The sequence below is a fragment of the Artibeus jamaicensis genome, unplaced genomic scaffold (assembly GCF_021234435.1).
Source record: "Artibeus jamaicensis isolate MK-2021 breed Jamaican fruit bat unplaced genomic scaffold, CSHL_Jam_final contig_793, whole genome shotgun sequence".
Taxonomy (NCBI): domain Eukaryota; kingdom Metazoa; phylum Chordata; class Mammalia; order Chiroptera; family Phyllostomidae; genus Artibeus; species Artibeus jamaicensis.
In genome coordinates, this window is record NW_026521975.1 from 750,029 (window position 1) to 771,025 (window position 20,997).

Below are 20,997 nucleotides of genomic sequence, written 5' to 3' on the forward strand. Positions count from 1 at the left end.
TACAAAGGAACAGGCATTGAGACACTGTGCCACACTGTGCCAGAAGTGTTATGTAGGTTATCTCACTATGTGCTCAGATCCACTCTGTATGAGGGTGCCCTCATACCCACTGAGCAGATGAGGCAGCCAAGAGAAATTGCATGCTTGTGGTCGTACAGTGAGGTCAGTGGCAGGCCTGTAGTTGAAAGTTGGGCCTGTCTGGCTCCAAAGCCCATGCATTTTCAGCCCATGCATTGTCCCTCCGTAAACACACTAGCATCCCTTATTGCATCTTACTAAGATGTAGCAAAACATTCTCACAGAGTTTATTTTATTTGGGCACAATATATGCTTTCATACTCTTGAATATTTTATGAGCTCTTAATCATATAAGATAAAATAACTGTGATGTTGTAGCTCTTGTTGGCTAAGACAGCAGAGAGAATCCAGTAGTATTAATTATTTGTTATCCCTGAGAAACATTAGTGTCATATTTACTTTCAAGTGATGGGCATCTCAGATTTTCCTTCCTTTATTTTGATAGAAATTAAATTTGTTAGTTGTTCTGAAACTGTGTTTGATTCTCCTGCTTATGTCATTACTGTCAGGTCATGTCCTATGACACATTTTTCTTTGACTGACTCTAAAAAATTATGTACCTCTCGCTACATAGTTTCCCCCCCCCAGTTTTATTTCCAGAATGAAGACAGTGCCCAAGTTTGAAGTCCAGCACAGGAGGAAAGATGGGGTCAGCAGCCCATGTCAGGGAGCTTGGCACTGGCTCAGAGACATTCAGAACTGTTGTATCTCATTTAGACTTTTAAAACAATCCTCACCACAATTAGTGATTGATTCTTTTATTACCAATTATGGTGAACAGTCAGAAAACTCTGTTCTACTTTCTGCTGGTTCTAAATAACTCAAGGTGAAAAGCCTACACTTATTTTAATAACCTTGCAGTCAGTGCCTTTAACTTTTCACATGCTGTGTCTGCCAAGTTCATTTCCAGGGAAAGAATTAGTAAAGTAAATACTATTCTTCCAGAGGGTATGATTCTCCTTGGCTCACACATATATCCATGGTCATCAGTAGACAGTGAGGGGCAAACGTGGATAGCCTCTTGGCCTCGCCTTGATATAAGCAAGTTGCTCACCAGGCCTATCTTTTAGTGAAGTAAGAAGCTACTTGCAGTTAAGATAGGAGGTACCTCCTTACCACAGGAGACAAGAAACTTCAAATCTGGGCCTCTGTTTTAACTGTAAGGCTAGCAAAAAGCACCCCCCCAATTTTAAAAAATATAGTGTGTGTACTTGCACATGAGCTCAAGTATGTTGATTAACACTGGGAGCTGGTGTGGTACCAGAGGTACACGGCCTTTTTACACACACCAACCTCCCTGCACTGAATGTGAGGCATGGGACTCGCTCTCAGCTGAAACATACTCCAAGCATAAGTGAAAGCATCTTGTGACCATAATTACCATCCAAATAGGCAATCTGCCTATCGAAACTTGAATTAGGGGCTTCAGGTGTGCGGAACACCAACCACCCACTACAGCCCAGACAGACACCCTCCTGTGCCTTCCATCCCGTTTGAGTTCTAATGATTTCATGAGGCTGTACAAAGGCACCAGGGGCCTCAGGCTCCCAGCTCACACTGTAGCAGGCAAGCTCTGAAGTAACGAGATTAGAGCAATTTCACACTTATAAGCATTAAACACTCTGCCTGTTTTGGCCAGGTACTAGTGAATAGGCTCAAAACTTGAAAATTTTGTGATTTTTGTTAAAGTTCACTGTTGGACTATACACACACAACCTTTGTGTGGTCATAAGCAGTTAGATCATGGCCATTTAAAAATACCCTGGCAGCATCTGATGTGGGCCGAGACAGGAAGGGTGTGGTAACTTGTGCCAAAGTGAAGCTGCTGTCCTTGGAATAAGATGATTCAAAATAAAGTTCACAGCTTTTCAAGGAAAGACTCAGCCATGAAAAGTCATTATTAGCAGGTTAAAAGAAACCTTTGTTAGTCAAGCGGGTTATTTTTAGAGAATATACTATACCTCTCCGTCCTCTAGCTCTACATCCAGGAAATCGAAGTCTCTAAAGACTCTGAACTGCTGCTCACTGTTTGTGTCATCCATGTTTTCCTGCTCTCGGGCACCGTCCTCGGAGGAGACCAGGCTCGTCTGGTGCTCCAGCAGATCCAAGTCCCCGCACGATGAAAAAATCACCTAGAAATCCAAAGAGTTCTTTTCTGAGAAACCATCCCTCTGGTTGTTCATGCTACAAAAAATTGCTATTGGCTCTTCCTCACACTGTGTTTCCAGGACACACCTAATTCCTTAAGTGGGTATTTTAGACTGTTCTTCCATTATTTATGTTGGACAGATGCCTTCAGACTAAAATCGGTGCAAAGACACAAGTTCACGCACCGGGAAAATGCTCGAGTCAAATGGCTGCTTCATGGATGAAGACTGGATCCTGTGTGTGTGACAACTGTGTGTGTGTTCACAAACTGGAGCATCCAAGAAAATTTCCACTGTTTCTGAACTGACTGAGGCTAGAACTTGTACACCCACTCTTTCATTATACACACAATATTTCTGGGACTCCTGATACCAAGATATGTTATTATTATACAAGTTATTATCTTGGTATAATGAACTGTGAGAGCAAAGAACTTAACCCTTTCAGAGATAAACCAGGAACTGGAAAAGAATAAAAACCAGAAACCAAGAGGCACAACACTTGTTCATTTGTGTGCATGTGTTGTCCCATGTATAACTGAAGCAGCCATGCTCATAATTTATACTTAAATTCCTGTCCTGCTGATTTAACCCAAACAAGGTTTTTTCTATTAAAATCTTCAATATATTAATATTGTTAAATTAATGTCTATGTTTAATTCTTTATACTTAGCCATCTTAACAGAGCTTTGTACAAATTATAAACTGTAAATGAAGCTGGGTGTTTTGCCATCCAGCCCTTCTTGAACACAGAATGACATTAAATGAAGTGAACAGGACTCTTGATTTAACGATTATATTGTCTAGTCTTCCTTGAAAAGTATGCAGTAGTTTAGGAGAATTTAAATGGAACAAATTCTCCAAGGTGAAGGAGTGAGAGGATATTATAGGTACTGTTTCTCTCACATTTCAGAACAGTCGTTATGTGTCAGGTACACACGTGACACGACATGCAGTCTGTGAAGGGATCACACCTGCACACAGGAGATAGAACACATGGAGGGCCAGCCAGCTAGGTAGTGAGCAACCAGAAGAGAATTCCAGTTTCCTTAGCTGAAGTCTCTTTTCCTCGTCAGTGCTGCTGCCTTTACTTGTAATGTCCTCCAGGGAACATTTACAGCCAGAGAGGCACACAGGCAGATGGTTTGGACCTGAAGGGGAAGTGCCATGGGCCGGGGCAGGAAGAAATGGCCCCCGTTGGCACAGCTACTCTGCAGAAGTCAAGTGCTCCCATTTTCCTTCCTCATGGGCTCAGAGGCTTCATCTGCTCTGGCCACTGTCACCTGTTCCCTCTGCCCTAAATGATGTCACAGGCACAGCAACAAACCTACTGATCAATAACACTAAAGTGGCGACTTTAGTGGAGGCCAAGCTGGGATGATGGCTGGTTAGGGCACATTTGCTGTTTAGCAAGTGTTGACAAGCCTCTAATGTTTCACCTGCACACGAATTATGTTAGCTACCACTTCCTTAGAGAAACTGTTTGGTAACTCTTACTTTATTTAGGAAAATTTTTAGTTCAAGTTTTTGGGGGTTGGGTTAATAATAAGATGCCATGATAAAGATGAAATAAAAATACTGTACCTGGGGAAATCAGACCCTGAGATTTTTATTGCTTCTGCTACAATAGACTTACACACACCATTTGAAATTTTTAAACTTTAGAAGGACTTCAGAAGCTGACCTCTAATATAATTATTCATATATTCCAAAGCCTAATGGCATGGCTTTTTAAAAAAGGATTTTATTTATTTATCTTTAGAGAGAAGGGAAGGGAAGAAGAGACAGAGGGAGAGAAACACTGATTGGTTGCCTATCATACGTGCCCCAAACAGGTACTGAACCTGCAACACAGGCATGTGCCCTGAGTGGGAATCGAACCCATGACCTTTCACTTTGTAGGACACCCAACCAACTGAGCCACACCAGTCAGGGCTAACCTGTAACCTCAGTGGAAGCTTATATAAGAAAAAAACATGATAAAATATCATTATTTTTACATTATTGTATGTGAGTAAAATAATGACATCACAGTAAGAGTTCTGTATACAGAGTAAAATTACACCCAAAAGCCATGTGTACCACATGTACTGCTGCAGTAGTCACATATATATTTTCAGGAAGCTGGGCATTTTTAGTAAGAAAATTAACAAATTTTTAAAAATGAAAATAGCTGAGTATTTATTTATAGACAAACTGGAGCCAATAGCCAACAAACTTTTTCATTGTTTCTGAACTAAGTTTAGACTGAAAACAGTGGTGTGGGAAGAGATAATACAGAGGTTTGATCTAGATGATAGATATACTTGTAATACGTAGGTAACTCTTCTAAACTTGTTTTGACCAAATGTAAAATAGAAATGATACCAAAGTACATGTGTTATGTAATAGAACTTACTGATGGGTTTTTGCTCAATCCCACCTCCTGGCCACACAGTGAAAGAACATGCACCAACTTCTCCTTTGTCCTCTTCTGGAAGAGAAACACACAAGTGGGTTTGTAATTGTGGCATTTGTGACCAGATTTGCTCTTACACACAGGGCTATCATGCTGGGAATGTGACCTGTGAGAACTGAGATGTAAAATACATACAGATTTGGTATGAAAACAGAATGTAGAAAATCTCATGAATAACTATCAAACATTGATTACATGTTGAAATATTATTTTAACATATTCAATCAAGTAAAATATGTTATCAATTTTATCTGTCCCTCTTAATCTTTAAAAATGACTATGAGAAAATTTAAAATGTGGGTCACCTTCTGTTTCTATGGTACAGTTGCTAATCTAAATTCTCCCAAGGTGGGGGTCAAGGCCTGAAAATCATCCTCAGGATTCTTCAGTAGATATTCATTCCTTCCTTTGATAATCTTTTCTTGTATGTTACAACCTTCATTATTAGCAAGGCTTTCCTTACATTGAAATTATACCTACTTTGTTACAATACAAACCTACTTTTCTTAAAGGGAAGACTACCTTGTGCAGAATTAAAAAACAAACAAACTACAACTAAATTAGGAGACTTTTGGCCAAGATAGAGGTGGAATCAGATACATTTTGCCTCCTCGCACAACCAAAAGAAAGACAACAACGAATTTAAGGGCAAGGAACAACCAGAACTGCCAGGAAATTGAACTGTATGGAAGTCTAACAACCAAGGAGTTAAAGAAGAAACATTCATCCAGACTGGTAGAAGGACTGGAGATGGGCAGCAGGGTGGAGAGGAAGAGCAGGAAGGCAGCAGCTGGTGGACCTGCAGTCCCCCATTCATGTGGGGATAAACTGGGAGGAACAACTAGGGAGCAAGACAGACCACACAACCCAGGGTTCCAGCATGAAGAAATACAGCCTCAAAACCCCTGGCTGTAAAAACCAGTGGGAATTTTGGTGGCAGGAGAGCCCCTCAGCTTCTCAGGAGAGTTTGCTGGAGAGACTCACAGGGTCCTAGAATGTACACAGGCCCGCACGCCTAGGAATCAGCACCAGAAGGGCCTAATTTGATTGTGAGTAGTGGGGGAAAGTGACTGAAAGCCAGTTGAGAGCTGAGCAAACAGCATTGTTCCCTTTCAGATATACTCCTCCCCCACATATAGCACCACAGCACAGCAACCTGGGTTGCCTTGCCCTGGTGAATATCTAGGGCTCTTCCCCTTAGAATATAACAGGAGGGTGAGACAAAAAATATGGCCCAAATAAAAGAACAGATCAAAGCTCCAGAAATAGAACTAAGCAATGAAGAGATAGCCAACCTATCAGAGGCAGAGTTCAAAACACTGGTAATCTGGATCCTCACAGAAATGGTTGAGTATGATCACAAAATAGAGGAGGAAGTGAAGGCTATGCAAAGTAAAATAAAGTAAAATACACAAGTGAAGGGGAGGAAACTGGGGCTCAAGTCAATGATTTGTAGCAGTAGGAAGACATCAGCATTCAAAGAGAAGAGAATGAAGAAACAAGAATTCAAAAAAGTGAGGAGAGGCTTAGGAACCTCCAGGACAACTTTAAATGTTCCAATATTCGAATTATAGGGGTGTTGGAATGAGAAGAGGGAAAAAACAAGATATTGAAAACTTATTAGAATAAATAATGAAGAATAGAATAACTTCCCCAATCTGGCAAAGTAAATAGACTTCCAAGAAGTCCAGGAAGCCCAGAGAGTCCCAAAGGAGTAGAACTCAAGGAAGCACACACCAAGGCACATCATAATTAAGTTACACAAGATTAAAGATAAAGAGAGAACCTTAAAAGCAGCAAGAGAAAAGGAGAGTTACCTACAAAGGAGTGCCCATAAGATTATCAGCTGCTTTCTCAAAACAAACCTTACAGGCAAGAATGGACTGGAAAGAAATATTCCAAGTCATAAAAGGCAAGGATCTACATCCAAGATTACTCTATCCAGCAAAGCTATCATTTAGAATGGAAGGGCAGATAAAGTGCTTCCCAGATAAGGTAAAGTTGAAGGAGTTCATCATCACCAAGCCCTTATTATATGAATAAGAAACTTATCTAAGAAAAAGATGATTGAAGATATGAACAGTAAAATGACAAACTCACAATTATCAACAACTGAACCTAAAAAATCAAAAACCAAAACAAGCCAAGCAAACAACTGGAATAGGAATAGAATCACAGAAATGGAGATCACATGGAGTGTTATCAGAGGGGAAGGAAAGTGGGGAGAATGGGGGAAAACATACAGGAAATAAGAAGCATAAATGGTAGGTACCAGATAGAGAAGGGGAGGTTAGGAATAGTCTTGGAAATGGAGAAGCCAAAGAACTTGTATGAATGATCCAAGGACATAAAATAAGGTGGGGTGAGGGTGGGGAATTCTGGTGGGAAGGGGGGTGCAGGGCGGAGGTGAATAAAGGTAAGAAAAAAATGGGACAACTATAATAGCATAATCAATAAAATATATTAAAAAAAGAAAAAGAAAAAATTAAAAATAGAATCATCATTACCCAGCCAAAAAAAAAAGTGTGTCTCTGGGTTGGTAGTATTTGAGGGAAAATTACGTTGTTTTCTTTGTGCTTATTTGCATTTTTAATTAAAAATAATTATGCATGCAAAAATTTTTTGTAAGCTGTATTCAATCTTTTTTAATCTATTCTTCCTCAAGTTAAATAGCTTTGACTCCTTTTGCATTTATCCATAAACCTTGTATTTCAGTGCCTTAAACAGGCAGATTCTTCTGTGAGACTTCACATTCTCCAGTGACACAGATCAACAAGGTCTCAGGATAAACGGTGGTTTGAGAATAAAAAGAGTGTCCAGAGCCTGAAAAATGTTTATGTACTTCAGAATTGCTCTTAAAACAATCTTCCTAAACTCTTTAGAATGATCTTTTCCTTTTTAATCTGATTTAATTTATGTGGCAACTTCTAGGAGGCCAATGTCTCTCACAGACATGTACTCATGAGACTCAGTTCACTGCATCCTTCTGTCTAAATTATAGAAGTGATATTCAGTACAGTCTCTTCTCAGTGTTGAAGAATGTTGAAAGAAGGCCAGAGATTTGTAACTTCTTTCCCTAAATTTTAGTGAGCCTTTGATAATTCTGGGAAGGAATCAACAGAGAGGACCATGGAATGGGACTGCACATTTTTCTTCTCTTTGCTACATCCCCAGTGAAGCATAGTTGACTCCCCATGCAGCAACTCTGTGAACAGTCACCGAGGACCTGCTGTGTTTCAGCAGGCACCTGGGTATGGTCCATTTCTCTGATCTTTGGGAGTGAAGGTGAGTCCTACTGGGCACACTACGTGTTTTTCCTGCCTGGCACCCACTTCTTTTTATCTTAGGAACAGTTTCTCTACCAGTAAAAGGGGCCCTGCTTACCTCACACAAGAATCAAGTCCTTTGTCTAGAACTGCTATGCATGTGGTGAGGGAAGGCCTCTGTCTTAAGGTCATCAGAGATGAAAACCATGGAAATCTAAGAAAAGCCTGCCTGAAAATGGTGCCAATAGAGAGGAAAGCAAGGCCAAACCTGTGAAGGGCAGGTGTGGACAGTGAGAGGGAGAGAGAGTTAAGGGATCCAGCTCCTGAGTTGGTGTACTAAAATCCAGCTGCACTTGAAGCTAAGACACATACATTAATAATTCCTTTCCCACTGAAGGTCCTTTTTCACTGGGCTTCTGTCACACATTATCATAAGAACCCTATGAAGCAAGGTTTTCCTTAACTGTACAATGATATCAGTACAGAGGTATAGGCACCCACAGTGATACTTTTAGGCTCTGCTGACAGAGACCTGACCGCTAGCTGGTCTGCTCTGTGTGACTCAGAATGCTCAGGGACCATGAGTAGAGGGCACATTCAGAAGACAGTGGCCAGAATTTCACTGGATTGCAGCCCATCATAGAGAACTGATTGAGAGACAAGGCTGTGTTACATAGAAAAGAGAGAACTCATTTAGGTGAGTGGCAGAGGGGGCTGGGTTTCTTTAAATGCTGGACCACCTTGTGAAAGAGATCAGATTTCACTTTCTAAACCATTGAGTCAAAGCAACAAAGTGTCAGACTCCAGCTCCAAGTAAGGAGCTGTTCAAACTGAAACTGGGTTCCCGGGAAATCTGGAGATCCTCACCACTGGTGTCCATGCCCAGACAGGCAAGGTCGGGATAATGAGTGGCCCCTATCACATGGGCCATTGGCTCATTTGGTGCCCAAGCTCCCCTCCAATCCTGTAAGTCCAGGATTCTGTACCTGAGAATACTGGGGCCTCTTCCAGCTTACAGGAACAAGGACGTTGGAGTTGGAGCCTGATGAGGTGGAGGACGTGCTCCGGGTGACAGCCACAGCCCTGGGCTTCCCGTCACGGCCAGAAGAGTTCTGCAGTTCATCGTATCGCCTTCCAATGATTGGCGTCTTAGAAAGAACACAAAGCACACACTCTTCTATCACTTTAAGACTTCTCTGGTGTGTGGAATTCCTCTACCCAGCAGCAACCAAGAACTGCTTATTTGATTAAAAATTAGAGTAGAAAAGTTCAATGTTAAAAGTAGGTTCATTTTCCTGAGGTTCGAATACACACTCTGAGTCATTTTGCATCTTCAGCATTTTCCCACCCTCTGTAGCAGCTGGAAACAAATCCAATTGCTTGTTCCTAAACATTCTTTAGAAACCACTGATGAACATTAGAAGTAGAACATTTGGGGAAACAAAGAGTCAGTTGTCAGGTGTTTAAGCTTGAAAGAATTTCTTGTAGTCAGAACAAGAGATCAAAAGTCCTTCCCTTCTTCCCAACCTTTATATACTCTCAGTTAGTTAAAAATTTAAGTTATTTACAGCTTTTCAATTTGTAAATGACTAAGGTCAGGGCCAGGTACTTGGACAAAGCTTCAGAAATTTTATTTCCTCAGAGTCCTGGATCTTGGTGGCTGTGTGGGCAGCAGCTCCCAAATTAGTGCAAGGAGGTATCCTGTGCACAGACCAGGTTGAGGGTCTATACCTGGGGGTGTCAAAAGCCAACAGGTGATTCTACACCTGGCTGTCAGGGCTCATCATTCTGGAGTGGTCAGGTCTCTTGGGTGTGCAGCTGACTGGCTGCATGTTTTTTTTTTTTGTACCTCTTTGGAACAGAATAAACTTAAGTCAAAGAATAAAAGTACTTTTCCCTCCTAGCTATGTAAAAATATTAAAAACTGAGAAGTACTGACCCAATACCTTATTATGATATATAAACTGAACAGAGATGAAGGTATCACCATGGCAGCAATATAGTGTATCATGCTGACCACTGAAATGATACAAGGTCAGTGAGGGCACTGTGTGATTTGAAAACCCAACATGGACATGACCTTCTTCAAAGAGGAAGTTCTGGTTGTTTCCTTCAGAGAATTTATTCATTCAGCAGGGTTGAAGAATGCTTATGTACCTACCATGAACCAGACCCTGGTTACAAAATGGACAGAGCACAGCTTCTGCTTTGGGGGGTTATGGGTCATGGGGTAAGAAACACAGGAAAGCAGAGTATTTTTACATCTTAGATTAAATTGGTTAAGTACAGGCCTTCAAATGTTTGCTTCTGAATCGGCAGGTAAATTTGACTACTTTCTGCCCTCTCTTTTCTCCCTGACTCTTTAGCTTGGTTCACTGGTGCCCTCCTCCCACCACATAGTCCCCTTTCCACACAGCAACACTTTAGATAATTTTGTAGTTTAAAAAGTTAGTGTGACTCAGGGAAGCAACTATACAGATGAATTCTGTCTTCCTGTAAATCTCAGTCATTGGCTGGTCTGGCTGCAGTTCAGGGAACACGTTCGTCCATGAAGAGACAGGATACACCCGCCAGTCGCCAGAAAAGAATGAGTGAAGGTCACAGTTTAAAATGATGAAGAACATTCCATTTTATAGTCATCACTTTAAAAATAATTTTTTATATAATCAAGGCTAGCTTCTATTTTTAAAAGCTGCAAATTGAGAGCCCTGGTGAATATGCCTCCTTAGTTTGAAAAACAATGATGCAGAACACTCAATGTGTTCTTAAAAATCGAGCTAATTCAGGCCTTAGAAGTAAATCTTCATTGGAAGTAAACATACAGCTAGGCTTTCTTGCTCAAGGCAGTTACTTGTGATCTTTGCACTATATACTCATACTAAGTGTACAGAAACAGTTAACATGCCTCTGAAATGTCGAAGTGGAAGTCCAGGGTTTTCCCAGGTAATTCCTTAGAAGCACTGGTCCACACTCGATGTATTTCTATCTTTGACAGGTCACTGTGCTGGTAGGATGGCAAAACGAGGCTGGCCGACCGTGAAACTACCAGCTTCAAGATATTCAACGCTTCTCTCCAGTGAACACTCTGAGAGAAATAAAGCATCAAATGGTTAATAATAATCTAACTTTAAAAAATGATAATGCTAGCTATTGAAATGTGTCATGATTAGTCAGAAGTCACTGATTTAAAACAGTGCAGGAAATTTCATAAGTAAAAGGCAAATGACATTATATATAAGATGACCTATATTTAAGGAACAAGCAAATTTTAAAAAAGACCAATTTTGTTCATATTCAAATAAATACATTTCAAAATAAAATATCAGTTTTACTAATGAAGTGCCTCTTTAATTTGAAAAACAAAAAGCAAAAAACAAACACCAAAGAATCCTTAATGCATTTATGCTACTGACCACTCACTCTCAAAATTCTCTCCACGCCCACCCCCACCCCCAGCCCCCACTTTCCAGTCCCTCAGTCTTTCCCCCACTTCTCAGGCTCTTCCAACTCCATTCGTTCCTGGGCACTGGGTCTCTGCCCTCAGCCCTCGTCTTTCTGCTCCTCATATTCCTTATGACCTAACACACGAATCTGGGAGTTATTCTTTATTTCTTTCTGTCCCTCTCTCCTGATAATGTGATCCTTCCTTGCCCTTCCTGCTGGCACTGGCTCAGTTAAATCCTCTCCAGCCACTGCCTGGTTTATTTCAATGAACTCTTAAGTGGTCTCCCACCTGGCAGCCTCTACTTAAGTCTATCACACACCAGCTACAGAGGTCTTTCTTTTCTTTTTCTTTTTCTTCCTTAGTTTCTTCCTTTGTTCCTTCCTTCTCTCCTCTTCCTCCTTCTTCTTTATTATTGTTCTATTACAGTTGTTGCAATTTTCCCCTGTTGCTCTCCTCCACCCCACTCACCTCCCTGCTCCCACAGTGAGTCCCCACCCTGTTGTCCATGTCCATGGGTCCTTTATACATGTTCCCTGACTAGTCCCTTCCCCTTCTTTCACCCCATTATCCCTCTCCCTCCTCCCCTCTGGTCACTGTCAGTCTGTTCCCTGTTTCCATGCCTCTGGTTCTATTTTGCTTCTTTGTTTGTTCTGTTTATTAGGTTCCACTTATAGGTGAGATCATGTGGTATTTGTCTTTCCCTACCTGGCTTATTTCACTTAGCATAATGCTCTCCAGTTCCACCCATGCTGTCAGTGATCAGACAAGAAAAAGAAATAAAAGGCATCCAAATTGGAAAGGAGGAAGTAAAACTGTCACTGTTTGTAGGTGACATGATAGTATACACAGAAAATCCTATAGATTCCACCAAAAAACTACTCTACCTAATAAGTGAATTTTTCAAAATGGTGGGATACAAAGTCAATATTCAGAAATCAAAGGCATTTTTGTACACCAACAATGAAATATCAGAAACAGAAACTAGGGGGAAAATCCCATTTACTATAGCAACAAGAAAAATAAATTACCTGGGAATAAACTTAACCAAGGAGGTAAAAGACCTATACTTGAAAAATTATAGAACATTGAAGAAAGAAATTAAGAAAGACACAAATAAATGGAAGCATATATACCATGTTCATGGATTGAAAGAATTAATATCATTAAAATGTCTACACTACCCAAAGCAATCTACAGATTCAATGCAATCCCTATTAAAATATCAATGACAGCCCTGGCTGGTGTGGCTCAGTGGACTGAACACTGGCCTGTGAGCCAAAGGGTCACTGGTTTGATTCACAATCAGGGCACATGCCTGAGTCAGGTCCCCTGTAGGGGGTGTGCGAGAGGCAACCACACATTGATGCTTTTCTCCCTCTCTTCTCTCTCCCTTCTCCTCTGTCTAAAAATAAATAAATAAAATCTTTAAAGAAAAATAAAATAAAAAAATAAAATAAAGAAAAAAATTAAATATGAAAATGACATATTTCACATTTAGAACATTGGGGCACTTGCGTTGCCTCCAAATCTTGACTATTGTAAATAATGCTACAATGAACACAGAGGTGCATATGTTCTTTTGAATTAATGTTTTTTGTTTTCTTGTATATATTATCAGAAATGGAATCACTGGTTCATAAGACAATTTCATTTTTAATTTTTGAGGAACCTGCACACTTTTCCCACAATGGCTGCACAATCTACATTCCCACCAACAACACACGAGGGTTCCCTTTTCTCCAACACCCTCACCAACACTTGTTTGTTGATTTATTGATGATAGTCATTCTTCTGACAGGTGTGAGGAGCTATCTCACTGTTGGTTTTACTTTGCATCTCTCTGAGGATTAGTGCTGTTGAGCATCTTCTCATGTGTCAATTGGTCATATGTATATATTCCTTGGAGAAGTATCTATTCATGTCCTTACCTTATTTTTTTTAACTGGATTATTTGTTTTTCTGCTGTTGTCTGAGTTCTTTATAAATTTTGGATGTTGAGCCTTTACCAGATGTATTATTGGCAAATATGTTATCCCATTCAGTAGGTTGTCTTTTCTTCTTATTGATGGATTCCTTTGATTTGCAAAAACCTTTCAGTTTGATGTAGTCCCTCTTGTTTGTTTTTTCTTTTGTTTCCTTTGCCCCAGGAGATATGTCAGAAAAAATATTGCTATGCAAAATGTCCTAAATTTTACTGCTTATGTTTTCTTCTAGGATTTTAATGTTTTTGAGTCTTACATTTAAATCATTAATCTGTTTTGAGTGTATTCTTATGTATGGTGTAACAATGTGGTCTTAAACTTTTTTTTATAAAAGACTGTTTATTATAGAAATATTAAAATATACACAAAATAGAGATACTAGTAAAATGAATCCCCAGGTGCATTTTGTCATCTTGATTATTTTTATCCCACCATTTTCTTTGGTTGGTTTGTTGTAGTATTTTCAGGTGCATTTTTACGAGTTATTTAACCTAATTTCTCTCAGCTTTGCTTGTTGAAACACCTGGTCTAGAACTAGGGACGTGCAAATTTCTTCTCCCTTTTTCTTCTCTGAAATGGGAAAATACAAATAAGACCCTGGCCCTCCCCTCCCAGCCAGGTGTGTGCTTTTAATATCCACCCTGTAAGCCCCAAGAGGCATAACTTGAAGAAATGCATCAGGGTCTTGTCCTGTCTGTCTTCTCAGTGTGCCACTCACCTATGGTCAGCTACCACTCTTGACTATCTCAGTGTGTTAGAATATCAATGAATATTCAAATGTATGGTCAAGCACAAGCTACATGCGAGAACTGGGTCTTTCTGTAATGACTGCCTAGTTCCTAAGTACAGTTATTTAAACACTCACTTGCACATATTTCTCGATGGTCTTCAGAACTTCCATGTTAAACTGCTTTACAGGAACAACCGAAAGGTCCATGTAGCTGAGCAGGCTGTAGATGACCTGGAGGAGGGGCTGCTGCATGCTCGGGAGGCCCTTCTCCAGAAGCTGTGGGGGCGAGGCACAGCCTGAGTCAGTCTGATGCCAGGGTTTCACACGGAAGCACCAACCTTTCCCAGTACTTTTATGATTGCACAGTTCTTTAGAGGGGAACTAACTACTGAAGAAATGAAGATATTGTCAAAGGTCATGTAGGCAGGTCTGAATATATAAACGTAATATTCACACAATGGAATACAACAAAATAAACCTTGATGCTTTTCTCAAAAGAAAGCATCGAATACCACTAATCATTGAACATTAAAAATAAAACAAAAGGTACAACTTATCAGTTATGGAATTGGAAAAAATAAGACATTGATATTAGTCTTGGTGAGGATATATGATAGGAATTCTTATATATCAGTGGAAAAGTAAATTGATAATTTGGCATTTGATATCAAGAGTACTGAAATGGTTCAAATCTTTTGAAATAGTAATTACACTTTTAGGAACATTTCCAGACCTAGAGATAAACTGAGATTTATGTATGAGGTTTCACCATGGCGTTATTTATAATGGTGAAAACAAAACACCCACACAACACAAAACAAGAAAGCTCTGGAAGCCATTCAAATGTGGACCGCTAGGGAAACGGATATACAAGCCGTGGCGAATTATGTGACGACATATCACATAGTCAATAGCATGACACTTTTAAAGATAGTACACTTACATTAAGTGGAACACAAAGTATGTATTATAGAAACGTACACCTGAAAACCTATATAATTTTGTTAACCAAGGTCACTGTAATAAAATAAAAAAGGAAGTTTAGATAATTTCTCTGTAGTAAGATACAAGTATTGATATCAATGTGTATATCATATAGAAATAACTTTGGAAAAACCCCCAACAAAATGTTAATAGTGTTTCTTTCTAAATAATATTATTGTTGGATACTTTTTAAATTGTTTTTTTAAACTTTTCCATTCCTCCCAAATTATTTGTGTTGAACATATACTGCTTTTATAATCAGAAAAATAATCAATGATATTTTCAAAATGAAAAGCACGATATGAGAAAATATGTGACAGACATGATAAAAGGTTCAAACTGAAGAATTAATAGACATAATTCCAATAAATGCTGAAATTCCACATCAAAAATGGTCAAAAGAAATAACTGAGCAGTTAACACATGAGGAAATACACAACCATGCAAATCTAGTGTGTGGGAAAAGAACATATTTGCTGGAAATGAAATACATCAAGAGAATAATTTTATAGTACCAAAAAAAATAGAATGATAAAATTTAGTGGGAGTAGGGAAAACAAGACTATTTATACATTGTAGTACTGTAAATTTGGAAAATATCTGTGATGACTAGTTTCCCAAATGTGTAGAACTTTTAACATATCCACATATCCAGCCTGGACAGTTACTTTGGGAATTGCCACCAGAAGAAATGATCAAATAGGATGTGATGAAAAGTCTACATAAAAGAATCATTTGTAATAGAAAAAACTATAAACACAAGCAACAAAAGGAATACAGTTAAGCAAGTGTGTTACATTAACCTCATAGAACTCCAGTTATTTAAAGTGATGCCATGTGAGCTATGTCACACATAGAAATATACACACAGCCCTGGCTGGCATAGCTCAGTGGATTGAGCATGGACTGCAAACCAAAGGGTTGCCAGTTCGATTCCCAGTCAGGACACATGCCTGGGTTGCAGGCCAGGTCCCTAGTGGGGGCAACATGAGAGGAAACCACACATTAATATTTTTCTCTCCTTTTCTCCTTTCCTTCCTCTCTCTAAAAATAAATAAAAATCTTTAAAAAAGTAATACACACACAGATCCAATTTTCAGTGAACAGGTTTAGTGGAAATACTGACCACAAGTGTATGAAATTATTTGTACACGCATAACCAACAGCTGTAAGAACAGGTGAGTACAAGAAATAGGAGTTATTGGGTTGATCAAATAGTTCATTTAGTTTTTTCTATAAAATAAAAGACCTATTTTTAATTTTCAGCAATAACTTTATTCCTTTGGATATTTTGAGTATGTCAGCTACCTCCTGCTATTGTGGCTACTAGTGGGCAGAGGCCCGGGGTGCCGCTAAACATCTTCCCATTCATGAGACAGCCCCGCAGCAAAAAGTTATTTGGCCAAAATGTCAACAGTACCAAGAAACTTCACAAACCACTTTTGACACATTTGATCAGTCACAGTACCTTCTCCACACACTGAACAAATCTTTTGTGTTTCAGTTGTGTTTTTACCTTTCTTGAAATAATAAAGCATAATATCCTGAGAGTGCTGTGTATTGTCTTCCTTCGTTAACAGTGAAATGGCTGTACAGAAATTCACCAATTTTGATATATTTTTTAAATGCACGCTGATTTGACAGCTGTTACAATACAATCGAACAAAATTGTTTCAAATGAAGTTAAAGACAACCAAGCACTACTAGAGCCATTGTACAAAAAAGAACTAAATGAACATTTTGGCCAGTCCAATATTATGTATTTTATATGGTGGGATGTTATGTTTGTAATAAAACATGGTGGTAGCAATTTGTAATAAGGGCTGAAGAACAAATTAGGTAATCCATTTTTACTTAATTTTTATTGTGGTAAATATTTAATATAACATTTACCATTTTAACTGTTGTTAAATGCACAATTTAGTGGCATTAGGTACATTCACACTGCATCCATCACCACAATTTATATCCAGAATTTGTTCACCATCCCAAACTGAAGCTATAAAACAGTAATTCTCTATTACCCCCATCCCCAGGGCCTGGTAACCACTCTTCCCCTTTCTGTGTCTATAAATTTGTCTGTTCTACATACATCATGTAAGTGGAATCATATACTTGCCCTTTTGTGCCTGGCTTCTTTCACTAATCATAATGGTTTCAAGCTTCATCTATATTGTAGCAAGTGTTGGTACTTTATTATTTTTAAAATCTCAATAATGTTCCTTTGTATGGATATATCAAATCTTTCATATAACTGAAACTTTTATCTCTAGTAATCCAAACAAGTCTGCCTCCTTGCTGCTTCATGTGTCAGCTTTGTAAAAACAGGCACCACCTGCCTTTGTAAGCAGGGCATTTACATTGGTCACCCTGTGCTCTTGTACGCTGACGTGTGCGTGTGTGGGCAAGGTGTGAGTAAGGTGATAATTAGAAGCAGCCAGGTGGCATTTATGAGAGGTTCTTTAAAGTGCCAGGGATGGGAAGATGAAAACAGCAAGTAATCAGGGCTATACAGACCACATATTTCAGGCCCATATTGCAAATCAAAATTCTGCAGGATCAACCGTAAGTGTTGATAGATGGGGTAACTATGCTTTTCTAGGCAGAGGCTTTCAGTCCTGCAGAGCCTTTCAGAAGGTAATCGATTCTTTAACCTATCTGGACGCCAAGTGGGAGACATAACTCAAAAAAATTAAAATGCCTGGCTGGTGTAGCTCAGTGGATTGAGCGAGGGCCTGGGAACCAAGCAACCATGGTTCGATTCCCAGTCAGGGCACATGCCTGGGTTGCAGGCCAGTTCTCTCCCTCTCTCCTTCCTTTCCCCTGTAAAGATAAATAAATAAAATCTTAAAAAAAATTAAAATGGACTGTCCTTACCACCAGACAAGGCCCTGTTGGAGGTGTAAATGCAGGTACCCTATGGAGAAGTGGCACTGAAAATTCTGAACAGGTAGCTGTTCTCAGTCATATGCCTCATGGAGTTCCTGAACTTGTGTACTAGGCTTGCTGGGGACTGGAGCTGCTAAACAAAGTACATGTTATCTCTTGTCCCACATGCTCATATTTCCAGCCCTAATGTACACCGAAGTCAGGGGAGAAACACATTCGTAGAAGAAAAAAAATCCATTTTTAAAAGCAAACATAAGGCACAAAGATGAAAAGTTATTTCAAAATGGATGCTTTGTGAATTAGTTCAGAGAAAACCATCAAATGTATCAAGCCAACGTAGCTATTTCAAGATTTGAACACAGAGTAACTAGGATAACATTCTCTTGTTGCTGCCATGTGCTGACAGGTGTTCGTGAAGTAAAAAGAAGTTTAAGTGGTGGAGGCACCTATGCCATGTTTCAAATGCTGGCTCTGCTGCCTTAAACTTAGGTCACATTACTGAACCTGGCTGGGTCTCAGGTTCTTTGTTATAATAGTATCTATATCACTGCATGGTTGTGAGGATTTAAAATGATTCCAACATACATGGAATGCTATATATCATCTATGATGATGCATTAAAATAATAAATGCTCAATACATGAAGTCTTACGATCAGTTCCATATAAATATTTCACCTAGGGAAACTATAATAAATTTTATCCTTAACTGAAGAGCTTACCTCTGCCAGGTAGGCAACCATGTTCAAGGTGATGTCAGCATATGCTTCATGAAGGTACCGGCAGACCACGCTGACCCAGGTGGTGCAGTCCCTCGTGTAGCTATGTGTTTTATAAAGAGTCATGACATGTGCGAGGTTGGAAAGTTTGGGGTTCTTCTCTTCCAAACAAACCTTACAGGAGAGAAAAATCAATCAGGGGTGAAATGGCCTGAAGAATAGGAAGAAATATCATCAATTTCACTATTAGCCCTGGCAGTCAGGAAAACAGATTATATGTGTCTATACACATGTATTTCTGGTAGGCTGTGGGAGTACTTATTTCAGTAATTTAGCTAATATAATTTTCACAATTTTTTTATACCTGCTTTTTTCAATAATGGAACCAAAAGAGACAGTGTGTACCAGCCACCCAGAATGTTAATGATGAATGATATCAGTTATTATTTTGGGGTTTTATAAAACTCATTACCAACCCCAGGCCTGGGACTTTCTGACCACTGTGGGCTTCCTGAGGGCCCAGATGTGTCTGCCTGAGGTGAACCATATGCAACCCATACCTGAGCAATCCTGTCAGCTACATCCTTACAGAACTGATTGGGGTTCTCAAAGTGCTGAATCAGCTGGGGCAGGAGACACAAGACATTCAGAGGAAATCCTGGATTAGAGAAGATACAATGGAAATGGCTGAACATGGTGCATTTTAGCTGTTCACAGTGGGAAAGCACATTACATATTTCATTCTGAGGTCATGCGAATAGTCTTTTGAAGCAGCTTTAATGTGATCTAACAAATCTTGGAAAAATGTACAATCTCAACATTTAAAAAAGTAGAATAAAATGAATGGAAGCCCCAGTTTGAAATTTTTATCAAAAAGCATAATTTAAGGAAAACCTGTATGAGAAGACATAGGCCAATCAATGTAAGTCTTATTTGTGTAATCAGAAAGACTCTAAAATGACAAGGAATGGCTTAGCGCCACTGTGACAAACTCTAGCTCCATCGAAAGAATCCTGGGCCACATGCCATGGTATGAAAAATCTAGTTTGTTGATTTGGCTTAACTCAGAATAATAGGGAACCAAGAAAATTCTCAAGAGGAAAAGAAAGCCTAAGAAAAACAAAAGGTTTAGGAGTTAAGAAAAAAGAGAAACAATGTCCATACAAGAACAATAGAATATACCATTAGTATCTGTAGTTTGATATGGCAATCATAAAGAAATGACCAATATCTTATATATTACTTTTGTCCCTTTTATGCTATTGCCTTAAAAATATCTCCAAAAGTATAAATAATTATGACTTCCATTACATACAATTTAAAAAGATAAAACAAACTAGTCCCAACAAACCATTGGTAAGCAGAATGGCTAAAAGCAGTAAGCCCATATTTTCTTATTATGCTAAACATGGCCCTAAACACCAGAATGTAAGACTGGAAGTGGGCTGGCTTTACCGATGGCTTGGGATGAGTCCACCATGGATGCTTTGGACACTGGTGTCAGCAAACTGAAAAGCTGCAGAGTGAGGTCCATGGTGGTGATGGAAGTAAAACCTTTCAGCAGTAGCTGCTGTAACCCTGAGAAGTCTGACCACTTGAGCTGTGCCTGGAGTTTCTCAAGTTTTTCTCGGTTCTCAGCTTTATCTAGTGGCATGTGAGCCAGCAGTCTGTTCAACAGCCTTAAGGCCATTAGGTACTCAAACTCAAAATCAGATTCCATCAAGGCCACGGTGACCCAAAAGATGGTGGCCAACAGGTTGGTGGGATGGTTTATGTGTGATGGGTCTGTAAGGGTGTCCTTCAAGGAAGATGAGCTTCTGGTTTTTGAGGAGAGGCCTTGCTGGGTACAAGCCTGGATTCTGTCCAGTGTGGCACTCCGAGGCGGGTCTGAGGATCGGTCGACAACACCAAACTTCTTGGGCACAGAGAAGCTTCTCTGATGACGGCTCCGTTCTGCAGTGGCTGTGTTGCCACTTGCTGTTCCAGGGTTCACATTTAGTTGTCCTGTGCTCTTTCTGCTTGCTGTGAGTTTAGTGCTAGAGCTTAAATCTGGTGATGAAGAGCTGGGTATAAAAATAAAAAAGTTCAGTAGAAAGCCAACATGTCTCAGTGAGCATCCATTGATGGACAACATGGGAGGGAAATCATTCTTTGGAAATACTAACTTCTATTCATTTTTGACCATATTCTTAAAAAATAAGTTTTCTTATTCTTAAACTTAAAGGTATAAATAATAAAAATTAACAAATTAAAATCAAATTTAATATCTACAAAACCCAATCCTAACATCCAATTACTGA

The 20,997-nt window shown here is 39.4% G+C and overlaps 1 protein-coding gene across 11 annotated transcripts in view; it reads right to left on the minus strand.

Annotated features, from left to right (window-relative positions):
- The window catches only part of FRY (FRY microtubule binding protein), a 540,321-nt gene that overhangs the window by 83,493 nt on the left and 435,831 nt on the right, over positions 1 to 20,997 (minus strand). For 10 of the 11 annotated variants that reach the window (XR_008392915.1, XM_053672873.1, XM_053672874.1 and 7 more), the window contains 8 exons: positions 20,153 to 20,760; positions 19,258 to 19,355; positions 18,701 to 18,871; positions 14,242 to 14,382; positions 10,855 to 11,034; positions 8,936 to 9,097; positions 4,624 to 4,698; positions 2,040 to 2,210 (listed from right to left, as the gene is read on the minus strand). Coding sequence is in view for 10 of the 11 variants with exons in the window: in XM_053672873.1 (XP_053528848.1) it covers positions 2,040 to 2,210; positions 4,624 to 4,698; positions 8,936 to 9,097; positions 10,855 to 11,034; positions 14,242 to 14,382; positions 18,701 to 18,871; positions 19,258 to 19,355; positions 20,153 to 20,760 (1,606 nt within the window). In the remaining variant the exon portion in view is untranslated. The remainder of the gene's footprint in view (positions 1 to 2,039; positions 2,211 to 4,623; positions 4,699 to 8,935; positions 9,098 to 10,854; positions 11,035 to 14,241; positions 14,383 to 18,700; positions 18,872 to 19,257; positions 19,356 to 20,152; positions 20,761 to 20,997) is intronic. The other variant, XM_053672872.1, reaches the window with a different exon arrangement.